This window comes from Zootoca vivipara, chromosome 10, assembly GCF_963506605.1.
Source record: "Zootoca vivipara chromosome 10, rZooViv1.1, whole genome shotgun sequence".
Classification (NCBI taxonomy): domain Eukaryota; kingdom Metazoa; phylum Chordata; class Lepidosauria; order Squamata; family Lacertidae; genus Zootoca; species Zootoca vivipara.
Window position 1 is genome coordinate 30439918 of NC_083285.1, and position 14254 is coordinate 30454171.

General features: G+C 40.1%; 1 protein-coding gene across 7 annotated transcripts in view; it reads right to left on the minus strand.

Annotated features, from left to right (window-relative positions):
• The window catches only part of OSBPL8 (oxysterol binding protein like 8), a 71414-nt gene that overhangs the window by 11927 nt on the left and 45233 nt on the right, over positions 1-14254 (minus strand). For all 7 annotated transcript variants that reach the window (XM_035126748.2, XM_035126751.2, XM_035126743.2 and 4 more), the window contains 9 exons: positions 13939-14040; positions 12578-12781; positions 10504-10588; positions 9529-9697; positions 5664-5889; positions 4372-4556; positions 3494-3575; positions 1796-1894; positions 240-336 (listed from right to left, as the gene is read on the minus strand). In XM_035126748.2, the coding sequence (XP_034982639.1) occupies positions 240-336; positions 1796-1894; positions 3494-3575; positions 4372-4556; positions 5664-5889; positions 9529-9697; positions 10504-10588; positions 12578-12781; positions 13939-14040 (1249 nt within the window). The remainder of the gene's footprint in view (positions 1-239; positions 337-1795; positions 1895-3493; positions 3576-4371; positions 4557-5663; positions 5890-9528; positions 9698-10503; positions 10589-12577; positions 12782-13938; positions 14041-14254) is intronic.

The window sequence follows — 14254 nt, forward strand, 5'->3', positions numbered from 1 at the left end:
AGACAATAAAATGTTAAGATTCAAAGAAGCACATCCAGAGAGTGTACAGAATATTTACAAGACTAAAGAGTGTCCTCACAGAAAATTCTGTAGACTAATATTTATTTAAAAGAACTATGGCACTCTTTTTTCTGGAGAGAAAGCTATTTCAATTCATTTTTATTTAACACACTTTCATCATTAAAAATAGGCACATTTTTGTGCTTTGTGACACTGAAAAAACTAACCCAAGATCTTACCGTAAAATTTGGATTTGGCCAAGATATTACCACTAAGGCAAAATCCATCCTTTCGATTGCTTACATAGAAGGCAGATATTGGAGGATGATGAGATACCTGTTGAAAGCAACATAATTCAATATAAGCAGGTGAGTTGCTGTGAAAATCTGTGGCAACAAGCAAAGGGTGTAGAAGAATTATAATTTGGACTCCTAATCACTAGGCAAGTGGATGTAATTCACCAAATATGCAGCTAAACACCAAATATTATTGGAGATACTTGTGCAAAAACATGACATCAACATAATTAAACTAAAGAACTAACCAAAAACCTGTGGTAGTTATGACTGCTGATAATTGGCTTATTGTTAAAGAGAAAGTAATAGTTACAAGTGAGTCAAACTGAGTTACACATGCACATACCTCACAATTGCATTTCAAGCACCAGTTTTACTACTAGACAGAGCCACCATCTTTTCTTAACAATTACTTATTATTTTGCCCTTGAATTAGCATTCCACTCATAAACTCTACTCTGTTGTAGAGAACCCATCAAACTTGAGGTACTCAAACATATATCCCGAAAGAATATTTACATATGGGCTAGAAAATTTGAGAACTGTAACATGTTATTCTTAGCAAAATAAAAAAATTCCTTCAGTAGCACCTTAAAGACCAACTAAGTTTTTATTTTGGTATGAGCTTTCGTGTGCATGCACACTTCTTTCAGATCTGAAGAAGTGTGCATGCACACGAAAGCTCATACCAAAATAAAAACTTAGTTGGTCTTTAAGGTGCTACTGAAGGAATTTTTTTATTTTGCTTCGACTCAGACCAACACGGCTACCTACCTGTAACTAGAACTATGTTATTCTTAGTTAAGGTGGGAAGTACAAACAAGTCGTATCCAAATATAGAGAATCGTTCTCAAACTTCACAAGTCAGTTCTCAATATAGACACATATATCACCACAACGCTTTCCTTCAGATTACCCAACTTTGTGAAACAAGTTTATGGGTTTCGAAACATCACCAAGCATATCAGAAAGAACCTCAAGTTTTTCCTCAGCAAAGACTTGGGATGAAGTTGGCTGAGAGATTCCTGCTGACATTTGAAGGAGATATCCAGAGTGTCACATGGAATATTTTGGAATCAATGCCATCAGCAATGGAATCTGTCTAATCTGTGCAGTTAAGATTCTTTTGGAAAATACATTTGATGTATACCTCAAGTCTGATGAGTCTTCCACCATAAAAATTGCAGTCCTGTACACCACTGTATGCAAGATTTATATGAAGAGAAACCAGTCACTTGTCCTTTTGGTGTTTCCTTCAACATAGGAAAGAGCCCTATGCCTAAAATAAGAAGAAGTGTAATCTACCTGATATCCCTTAAACAGGAAAGGAAAGAAGGAAAAATAAAACATGCTAAAATAGAAGTGTTATGGTTCTGTTATGCCAAGCTCTCCTCTGGTCATCTTCATTTATTTGATGATACTGTAAATAAATACAAAACTTGAAGAAATGCTAGTAGTTATTTTTTTAAAAACCATGTTTGTTACATCTTTGGTAATACCTGTTCAGCTATATAATATGTCTTGCTATTTGTTCTTGGATGAACCCACAAGCAACGGAAGGTCTCACCGAGGATGGGGTTGTAGGGTTTTTTAAGTCCCTGAAAAGAGAGGCAATATTTGCTAAGATAATACATTGCAACTGAAAAAAGAAGGGCCTAATAGTTTTCAATTCGTAAGTATTTAAAGGAAAGCCCTACGGTGACATTCTCTCTCAGGATAAGCTATGGTAAATTTCATATTTGTAGGGCATATAGAGGCACAGCAACTATGGAAATGTATTTCAGTGACTCACATTACATTTTATTAAACTAGTCCAGTAGTCAAATCACTAGACAACATTGCCTGCCAACTTTGCACTGTAGTACCACAGTGCTCACATCAAACATAGAGAGGCAGCATTGTGTATTTATTTGACCATGTACTAGTTGCATGTACTAGTTGCATTTTTAATCCACAATTCCTCCAAGGAGCTCGAAGGGGTTTGCATGGTTCTCCCTCTCCCCATATTATTATCACAACATCCCTGTGAGGTAGGTTAGGCCTTTACCAAAGCTGCCATGGGCTTTGAAGAAACTCAATCTCAGGACGCAAGGGAGAAACGTGCTAAGAGAAAGGCACGCGTGGCAAATCCACACCGTGATCAACTCCCGCCTGGAAACCAATGTCCCCACTGTGGAAGGGCGTGTGGATCCAGAATTGGCCTCCACAGTCACTTACAGACCCATTGTTAAAATCGTGTTTATGGAAGACAATCTTACTCGGCTATGAGTGATCGCCAAAGAAGAAAGGTTAGGCTGAGACACTGGCTGGCCCAAGGTCACCAGTGAGCTTCATGGCTGAGTGGGGCTTTGAACCCTAGTCTCCCATGCCTCAGTTCAACACTATGCCACGCCAACTCTCCAAATGGCATGTATTTCACAGGGACCTTTGCCATAGCTGCTATTTGGTTTCTGAGGAGTGAGTCAACCAGACACAGAGGATTATATGATTGCTGTGTATTAGTTGTACTAGCAGAATGGTTTGCGCAGCAGGACAGAAAGCCAGGATTGTTCTCGCAGGTGGTTGTGCAACAGACTGCTGTAGCCCTGATACTTCCTGATGTACAACTTGCTGCACAACAAGCTACTGCTAACACAACTATTGTGCTAGATTTTACACTGCACAACCATTATTCTCACCCTTAAGCTCTCACAAGAGCTGTCACTATTTGGGGGCTGAGGGTAAAACTGACCAATGGCCCACCCTCCAGAAGCCACATGGTATAGTGAGCATGGTCGTGGCAAAAAGTTTTCATGGTCACAGAAGACCTTTATAATCAAATTAAATTTTTAATTCAGGAAGGTGAAGAGTGGGAGAAAAAGGACCTCTTTAACCCACCCTGCCAGCTACAGATATAACCAACAAACACCATGATTAAACCCACCACCCTACCGGCTTATTATACTAGTATCCAGTAATAGTAAAAATAATAGTAGTAGTAGTAATAATAATTTATTTATTTATTTATTTATTTATTTATTTATTTATTTATTTATTTATACCCCGCCCATCTAGCTTACATGAGTATATAGTGGGTGGTATACATGAGTATGTAGGCAAATTTTGATCTGTACCAAAGTGTTATGGGAGTGGGAGCAAGTAAAAAGAGTGAAAGGGGAAGGGATTTGCTACCACAAAAAGTGTTTGGAAAGTGTTACCTTTGGCTTTTTGTAGAATCCTGACAAATACCATTTCACAACTTGTTTCATACGATTGTAAGCATTCTCTTCAAGGGCAGCTCTAGAAAACAAAATTTGTTAGGCAAATCTAAGTACTTTTTGGATGCAGTCTTTATTTTAATTAAATAACTATGTACAATAAAATTTCAAAACTATTCACATGTGGAGAGAGTAAAAAGCAGATCTTGTCTGTACACAGTAAAGAGCAGTGTACAAAAGTGTGAATAAGAACTAATTCAAATACAAGATGGAAATACAATTTAAAGCCAGTATATATATATATATATATATATATATATATATATATATATATATATATATATATATATATAAAACTATATAACTATATATATAACAAGGCAGAAGACAAAACAAGTTAAAACTAAAAAAAATATCATGTACAAACTAGAAATAATAACAACGCTAAAATGCCTGAGCAAATAAGAAAGCCTTCTCATAACAATGAAAAACTTGCTGTGTGAAGTCCTTTAGAAAGAAATTCTAAAGTTGGGGCAAAGTCTAAAGCATAAAAGGCCCTCTACCTTGTAAAAACCATAACAAACCCCTAACTAAAGGCAGTACTTGCATCAGCACCTTTCTTGGTGCTCTCAAGACATGGGCAGGTTGGTGTGGGAATAGACACTCCTTCAGATACATGAATCCCAAGGTGCTTAGGAATTTAAAGGTAAGCCCCACAAAAGAAGGGAAAATTCTAGGGGCTAGAAGTATGATTTATTGCAGGCCTGACAAGTTTTACAACTTATTAAGAAAGCAATGTTAAAAAATGCTTCTGAAAACAAAATATTGAGCGGATACATCAAGTTAGTTTTTATTGTAGAGGAATGAAATCAACTCACTCAGATAAGAAGTCTGCATGATAGTAGTAATCAGAGAGTTTATCCAAGAAAGAACGAGTTTCCAAAATAAACGTGGGCAACACCACCTTGGAAAGGTCCATTCCTGGGCGTACTTGTTTTAGTAATGTCCATATCAAGCTTTTGTTCTCTTCTGATACTGTTTCTGTTTGGGAAGCTTCTCCTGCCTTCAACAAAAACAAAGCAGAATAGAACATAAACATGATACTAATTGAAAGAGCACATTTGCAGAAGGTATTTGGTTTCAGTCACCATGGTTTAAAATTGCCAATGCCTTCTCTATGAATTCATATTTATTTTGCATTGGTCAGAGCCCATGTTTGTCAGTAAACTTGCTTTACCCACCTATCAAAAATACATAATGCTCCAAAGAACAACTTAAGAGAAAGCACTCCAATTGTCTCAACTGTGCGCAATTTATCCCTAAGCAGTTTTGGGTTTTGGTTTTGTTTTGTTTTGAATTAAAACCCGGAGCCTGCAACCCTGAATGAGCAAGGGCCAAAACACAACATGTGAAGCAATTCATATGCTGCACTTAGGAAATGTGAACTATTTTTTTATAGAACACCAAATAGCTATTTATCAAACCAAGGCTAGATAGCCTGCAACACACTATAACTTCCAACTCAACCATGAGATTCAAAATTTCTGTTTTACTTTGATTAATGCCCTTGGGCATGTCCTCGCTGCTATAATAATAATAATAATAATAATAATAATAATAATAATAATAATAATAATAATAATTTATTTATACCCCGCCCATCTGGCTGGGTTTCCCCAGCCACTTTGGGCGGCTTCCAACAGATACATTAAAATACAATAATTTATTAAACATTAAAAGCTTCCATTATCAGTTGTCAATCTAGAATAATCTCTGTTTACCTTTGGGTCAGTTTAGTTGAATGGCTGGCTCTTAGCGTTTTTATTTGTCAAGTTATTTCTACATCTGCGTCAACTTTAGCCAACCATAGTCCCTTGGCCAAATCCTACCAGTTTCTTCTGCTTTTTATGGTGGCCTCTTATGCTTAGATATGCTTTAAAAATTAACCTACCAAAGCAATTAATCTACCAGTGGTCTGAAATCTGACCTACAGCTAGAGGGACATTACCATAGACAAGAAAGTGTGTGTTAAAAAGGCAAAGGAAACCATTTTGCAATTCGAATGTTTCCAAACTGACTATGTGAGGCCCCTCCAAGGTACAATTTTAGTTTCAAAATACTGTGTTAAAACCAAAACATTACTACTGCATAAAAACACTTTTTTTTTAACCTCTCCAAGCTCTTCGTGAACTTCTTCCAAATACGTTGTTTCCTTGATATGATCAGGTTCAGGGTCAATGTATGAGTCATCCTGCCGCTCAGATGTGTCAGTGTCACTTTCTCCCAAGCCATCATTATCCGATTCATCGCGATCATGATCATTTTCCCTATCTGATTTATCAGAATACATATCTGGATCTTTGAAGTGATGCCTTTCAATTTCACTATCATTTAGCCTACAAAAAAGAAGAGATAGGTTTCAATCCTGGGGCTTTCCTTTATACAATTTAGCAACTCAACTCAACTTATGGCTTTTGAATGGTCAGTTCAGTAAACATTAGGCACGATAAGGTCAAATTTAAGCACTTTCTGGTCTTACTTAATGGAAAAACTAAAAGCACATTTAAATGAGTGGGACATAGGAAAACTTAAATTTGGCTGGGATCTATACCAAGTTTTAATTCATGCAACTGCAATTCCAGACTTTTTCCATATGGTTTCACCTCTGTTTATACTATAGCATCATTACTTTATCACTAACCAAGTAACTATGCATATAAAAAGAACTGCAATTACTATAGCTTAGGCTGCAATTGTATGTTTTTGCTTAGGGTTTATAGCAGACCTTACCCCATAGATGCAGAGAAACGACCCATACTTTCCATTTTAGATGTTTAAAATACCTTTACATTTATACTCGCACATACATAGGTAGTGATCAAATTAAGAATGTACTTAGCTTGCCAATTAAAATTGTAGATATCATTTTAGTATTAAAATATATAGCATTTCTTGCAAAATACATCAATATGAGTTAATACAGAAATGTTTGTACAGCTACAACACTGCAATTAAAGAAATCATTGCAATAATTTATCTTTGAATTGCTACAGTCACAGTGTGGGGTCTTTTAGCAGTTCAAGCCACTGGTAAGTACCAGCATTGTGACTCACAGCTAACTCAACCAATCACCGCTCTGTAGTTTGTTGCTCCTGCAGTTGTACTGAGTGATTGAAACATGGCAAGTGAGCTGAACAGGAGTAGTAGGACAATAGTTTCTATTTGTAACCGTTTCATAACTTCTGGCAAAACAATAGCAAACCAGTTCCATATCATGAAGAATGTTTACTACAGGCGCAAGCCCTATTCCAGAACTGGTGGTACTTAGCTATTTAAATGTGCTTGGGAGGGATAAGATTGCAGGCAGCTCCCCATTTATGCACGTTCAATATGTGCACAACTGTGTATATGGAAGTGACCAGAAAACGTCATAAAGACATCACTGAAATGTCACTAAAAAAGCAGGGCAGGGGGCAGAAGGGCGTCTTTGCAGGCTTTTCCAATGGCTTTCAAATATACACAATTTCACCGACGTGTGTAATGCCTCGGAATGTAACCCCCGTGTAAACTGGGGGCTACCTGTATAGCCTCAAGGTACGGTAGAAATGGCCAGGAAATTCCATTTCCCAGGTCCCCCTACAAGTCAGCTCTATAATATTGATAACTGTTTTGTTCCTAGGGGATTTTTTTAAAAGGAAAACATTACAGTGGTACCTCGGTTTACGAACACCTCAGGTTACGAACTTTCGGTTTACGAACCATCGAAACCCGGAAGTAAGTAACCCGAGGTTTCCGAGGCCTATGGAGGCCTCCACGGAGGCATTGGAACGTCCGCGACTGGGACGCAGCCACAGAAGCGCTCCGATGCCTTCACGGAGGCTAACTGTGTGGAAAGGAGCCCTGCGGCTGCGGCCACGTCTCTTTCAAAGCGGGTGGGGGGGTCCCTTTGGAAGCGCTTACCTCACGCATAGAAAACAGCGGTGAGAGGCTTGGCTGCGCGGCGGTGGCGCTCGCAGCTCTCCTTCCCTCTCTACGTGGTGCCAGCCGGGCGACCTTTCGCCTCCTCAGAGCAGCCGCTACCACCACCAGGCGCCAGGACTGCCTGGGGTGGCTCGCGGTGCGCCTGGCTCTGCTTGGAGCGGCGGCGGCAGCAGCAGCGGCGGCTTCTCTCAAGCCCAAGCCTCTCCACTCTGCAGGGGCGCAATGGTGAAGGCCCGGCCTCGCTTCTCTTGACCCCTCCGCGAGGCCGGGCCTTCACCGTCGCGCTCCTGCAACGTCTCTCCACCTTCGCCGTCGCGCTCCGATGCCTCCGTGGAGGCCTCCATAGGCCTCGGAAACCTCTTGGCAGACAGTGAAATTCATGTTAAATTGAAGCTTTAGGGGGTGTTTTTCATCGTCTGGAACGGATTAATCCACTTTCCATTATTTTTAATGGGAATGTTTGCTTCGGTTTATGAACACTTCGGTTTATGAACAGACTTCTGGAACCAATTGTGTTCATAAACCGAGGTACCACTGTATTGTCTTAGCAGGGAACAGCAAAAAAGAATTGTAACATTGATGAAGGGTGCAGGGCCGGAGGCGGCTTTCAAATCATTTATTTGCCCATTTACCTTGTCTACAGGGACCCTCTAACAGTGTTAGAAACTGAGATATGAAAGCATCTTAAACCTAGCTTATGGGCGCAACAATGGAATGTCTAGGCCAGGGGTCCCCCAAACTACGGCCCCCGGGCTGGATGCGGCCCAATTGGCCTCCCAATCCGGCCCGCGACGACTCCCACCACCCACTGCCGCCGCCCGCTCTTACGGCGCGCGGCGGCGATCTTCAAAATCGGCAAAAAATCGCCGAAAATCCTTTGTGCGCATGCGTATGGGCCTCTCCCAACCCAGAAGAGGTCATTTCCGATGCACTTCCGGGTTGGGGGAGGCCCATACGCATGTGCACAAGCGATTTTCGGCGATTTTTTCCCGACCGTGTGCGTGTGCGCATGCGCACGGGCGCGCACTCCCCCGCCCTCCGGCCCGCTGCGTGCGCACTCCCCTGCTCTCCGGCCCGCCGCGCAGTCGGCGCGGCGGGCACCGGCCCGGAGCCCGGTAAGTCTGGGGACCCCTGGTCTAGGCGCAATTTTTTAAAATAACAATACAAAGCTGAAAATGAATGAACTGCAGCTAAAATATTATGTTCATTTTTCACATTGTCTAGTCCAGACATCCCCAAACTTCGGCCCTCCAGATGTTTTGGACTACAATTCCCATCTTCCCTGACCACTGGTCCTGTTAGCTAGGGATCATGGGAATTGTAGGCCAAAACATCTGGAGGGCTGCAGTTTGGGGGTGCCTGGTCTAGTCCTTCCCCTGCCCCTAATATTCTTAAGAGGGTCTCTTCTCCAGTCTTCAGAGAGTAGCTGGAAGTGGGGAAGCAGAAAAAGGTCCTCCTTTCATTCCACTCTGCAGTTTTAATCCGAAATCTTAGGTGCAGTACTGCACCCAAAGCTCAGAAACTGCTTGCGCATTAATGAACTTTTCCCCGTCACAAAATGTGCCCAGACAATGGGAATTTCGAACACTACCCTCTAGGATAGGTATCCACCAGCCTATGAGAAGAATATGAGGCGGGTGGTGTAAAAGAAAAAGGGACGGATGAACTGTCTCTTCCCTCCAGCTTATGCTCTTCCACAACCATAAACTAGCACATATATGAACACAATTGCATCCTTAAGCATATCTGTACTCAACAGATTAACATGTGAATATATAAAGAAACTAAAAACTTACTTTTAGATACCATTATTTTAATACCATGTGCCTTTTTTGTGTGCTTATTTAAAAATTCTAGTGATATTTTCAGTAAGTATAGCAAGCAGGAGTTTTGCCAAGACAGTGAAAAAAGTAACCAATAAAAGAAAACCTTAGAAAACTATTTAAACGACAGTAAGAATTTAACCTTGGAACAGCCATCATCACACCCCACCACCACCACCACCACCACCACCACCACCACCACAATAAAGGTTATAAATCTGAACAACTTACGGGAAGCTTTCACTACTATGCACGTTGTTTGCACGTAGCAGACCATAGAAAGACACATGTGCACCATCTGTTAAGGTCACTTCATGCTCTTTACCTTCTCTTATCATTGTGCGCTTGAGCAAACCTGAACACTTCAAAGCCAGCTCCAATGCATCCATCCAACACCTACCTAAAAATATATATTTTTTGTTAGTATAATACCCCATGTTACTGAGTTCACCATTTGAATAGTATGCTAGATCTGCATTTCATATGGGAGTACCTTTAAAGCACAGAACCAAGATTTTATATCTGACCTCTCAAGACCAGAAATGATTTATCTGTGCTCTTTCAACACATCTTATAGCCAGATTCCAACTATATTTTTTGGCTAAGTCTCATTTACTTCAGCAGGACATGATTTTATTCACGTATGCTTGGGACTGCAGCACTTGTAGCTTCTGATATACTGGGGGGGGGGAGGCACTGAACTTTGGGCTGCATCCAAAGAAGTCTTCCACTGTTAGCGCAAGGAGTTCCTCTCCCTCTTCAATTTCTGCACATCCCCCCTCCCATCTGTTCTCAAGGTCCCCCCACCCCCACCCCCTACAAAAACCAACAACTATGAAGTAGAGGCTAGGAAGAGGAAGTCTCACTGCACAGGCAGGAATCTGAATATATAGTCACAGAATCAACGAGTCATGTACATTAGACCAGCTGTGCCTTGTAAGTCTTACAAGGCTGAAGTCTTTCTGCAGGGAAGCTGTACCTATATTGCACTATCATTGTATTACCAAGCTCTGGTTTTCATATTTTTTAATCCACATGTATCCTACTGTGAATACTTTGAGAAAAAGAAATCTGGGGCCAAAAAACAACTGGGCTACACATGGTGTTGCTGGTAAAAAAAAAATTCCTGAAACTGTTTAATCACATTAGGATTTACTGTGTTGCCCTTCGCAGAAAATGTTATTTACAGAATGTGCTTTTATTTACCATCTGATTCTGAAGCTGCTCGGATGATCAAGTAGCTGCTGGGTAACGGTTGTGTTATGGATCCAACAGCTTCACCTTTAGGACCCTTAAAATACAAACAATATAGATGCAAGAGTTTTAGATTAATTTGAAGGCACAATTTTAATGAAATATCTAGGATTCTCTGTCAATCAGCAATTGCTATTGCAATAACTCTATGTGACCAATGGCCATACTTCACTGGAATCTGCTCTTCAGATTAATTTTAAAAATATCCCCTATTTTGGTCCCCCACCTCGTAAAAGGTCTTTAGAACTAAAAATTTCCAGGTGCTTCTCCCACTCATTCCTGTATTATTATTATTATTTTTAAAGAAAAAACATTGTAGAGGCCACAATGTTGGTGGCATTAAAAACTCAGATTACTCATTCATGTTGGAGTGGGAAGCAAGAAAGCAATGACAGCAAGAATACGTTTAAGTAGAACATGCAGCTGGCAAAGAAGAAGGGCACAGCCAACACCATCTGTACGCTTTCTTTCTTCAACCACTGTTGAGAAATTGGAAGGTAGCTCAGCTACAAGAAAAACATCACACATTTCAGTCTGGAGAGTTGGAATGATCCTCATTTGAAGCTCATGGACTCCCAAATGTGTGTAGATAAACAGGAGGGGGTGGACAGAGCACACTACAACTTAGTACATAAGAAGAGTCTGCTGGATAAGGTCAATGGCCGTCTAATCCAGTATCCAGTAAGTGGTAATCCAGCTGCCTGTGGGGAGCACACAAGCAGGACCTCAGTACAAGAGCATGCTGCCCAACCTGCGACTCCCAACAACTGCTGTGTCTGGGAGTGGAGGTGGAACACAGCCAACGTGGCCAGTAGCTGTTGACAGCCTTCTCCTCCATTAATTAATTTATTTAATCTTCATTAAAAACCATCTAAATTGATGACCATCACTTCCTCCTGTAGAAGTGAGTTTCATAGTTAACGATATGCTGTGTACAACCTTTCCTCATAAGGGAGTTGCCCCATCCATCCATCCACCCAAACATTGTGGTTGGGTTTACTGGTTAGCATCTGGAATATTCAGTATCAGAGCCAAAAGCCATAGAAGTTATACTGCCTTGTGTATCAAGAGATCCAAACCTCACAAGTGTAATTATGGCTTCTCACAAGAGATCCATCCACAAATGGGTTGGGCCCTTTTTGGTTGTCTTGGGCAGTGTTTCCCAACCTTGTGCCTCCAGATGTTTTGTGACTACAATTCCCATCATTCCTGACCACTGGTCTTGCTAGCTAGGGATGATGGGAGTTGTAGTCCAAAAACAGCTGGAGGCACAAGGTTGGGAAACGCTGGTCTTGGGGATGGTGGTATATATAATTCAGGTGATGCCTTTGTTCCTAATATCCAGGGCTGATTTCTGCTGCTAACCCATTTTTAAGTGAACTCTAGATGGGGTATGGAGGCACTTTGTCCTCTCCTGGTTCAATCTTCTAGCCTCCTGTTGTATCCACCCACTCTTATATAATCTCTTGGTAATCCCAGTAAATTTACAATGTAAGCAAAATAATACAAATATACATTAGGCCAATAAAAAGTAACAAACATAATTCTCACAATACACACGCTAAAATAGGAACTTAAAACAGCAAAATAAAAATGTGGCAATTTTTGATGTTTTAAAAGAGAATCTTCCCAATACGATTTTAAAGCACAAATCATTAAAAGGCCTGAGAGTATGAAAATATATTATCCTAATACCTACAAGATAATAAAATAGGTACCATTAGGGATTCAGGAGCTGTTATACAGCATTACTGTGCACATTTTATATGTGAAAAGATTATGATTAGTGGCTGCTTTCACAATAAAGACCACACAGGATTATGCAGAGGGCCAATACTTCTCTAATGCAACCACATCAGGGCTTTGGGATGTCAGAAAATCAAGCAAATTTAGCAAAGGGATAGCTGAGCTGACAACTGAAAGCACACTGAGATCATCAATATTTAACAATGCAGATAGGTTTAATGTGTCATTGGTGTAATGTTCTATTCAACGCCACCTGCATTAAGAATACATATTCACTTACCTTAACAGCCCAGATGGATTGCTCCAAAGGATGGAAAAGTTTGAAACAAAATCCATCCTTTTTTGAAGGCCGCTCAATGAGTTCACAAGCGTTCAGAAGTACTGTTCCCACCCACTGGCCATTTTTAGGAGTTTTGTAAATAAGCAGTACTCCAGGTTTCAACACACACCAAAGTTTGGTCCAGCTTTTCAGTGTACCTCGAATCTTAACAGAAAAAGAGAGAGATTTTTAATTTTAAGTACATTTTAAGTACATTTCAGTCCCAATCCCTCCTGGCCAGGCAATAAGACCCTTCTTACAATATACACAACCAGTTCAGAATCACAAAAATGAAGAAGAGCTATTCAAATCTCACACAAATACTTATAGGCACAACACATCTTAATGTTTGTATACTGTTAGTTGAGCGTAACTAGTAAATCAAATTACCAAAGGATATCAACTGCACCATGCAGACAGTATTCTTCTAAAATGAAAACTAATTTACTATGTCAGAAGTTATTTTACATTTTACATATGTAAATAAATGCAGAAACTTGGGGTGATTCCCATGCCTGCAGAATGTGTCTCAACGGATACCAGTAGACTACTGGTTAGGGAATGTACTTGAAATATGAAATGCAAGTTCAAATCCCTAATCAGAAACGAAGATCACTTTGTAGCCTTGAACAAATCACACACTCTCAACCTAATTTAACTTTCATGGGTTTGTGAGGATAAAACATTACATTTGTATCCTGCTCTTCTCAAAGGCAATCAATCAATGAAAAAGTAGTATGTTAACAGCCCTTACACTTTAGCCAATACAGGAAAAAAGGTATAAACAACAAGAGTCCAGGTGGAATATTTTATTGATCAGCATAAGTAATTTAATTCTCCTACGACATGCAAGAAACACACTGACATTAAGCAGCTTAGATTATCTGATACCCGTGCTACTTTTACGTCCTCCTTCCAGGAGCTATTCATATCACCATTGAAATTCACACATTTGAAACTCCCAGAGCTTTATGCTGTCATGTAGGAAATGTGGCTTGGTGAGTCTGCAAGAAGGAATCTGTTTTAAAGTAACAGTTTCCTGTTTCCAGAAGAATCTCTCATAATTCACATTTAATATAAAGTGATCACCAATTCAATTAGTCACTGCAGACAGATGTAGCCATGGCAACCACTGTAAAGCAGCGGCAAGGTGTCCCCGTTGGTTCCCGATGCATCAAGTACTGAGCCTCTGGGATATAATTAATGGAGTTTTTTCTAGTGGTAAACATCAATCAGCAACCAACTAGGATCTGAATTCTTTTACATTATGACAAATAAACAACAGCTACAACTTTCACTCAATATTACACATAATTCCTGACCTTCAGCCAGTCAGCCATAACAATGACTGATGGGTCTGTGATTGTGCTAAGTAGTTCTTTTGTGGCTCTTTTCTTCTCTTCCCTGTAATTTTTCTTTTGAACCTGTAAATAATGAAAGAACAATAAATTCAGAGGGTAAGAAATTTAAGAAAATGGAAGTCATGGTGCTATAAAAGCAAAGGTCAAAATGAACTGCAACATGCTTAGGTCAATCCATAAAAGTATGAAGAAAACAAAACCGTTTTAGGACAGATGTTTTATGTATCAGAAGAAGTGGCATTACATAATACTCCCTTCAAACCAATTTCATATAAAG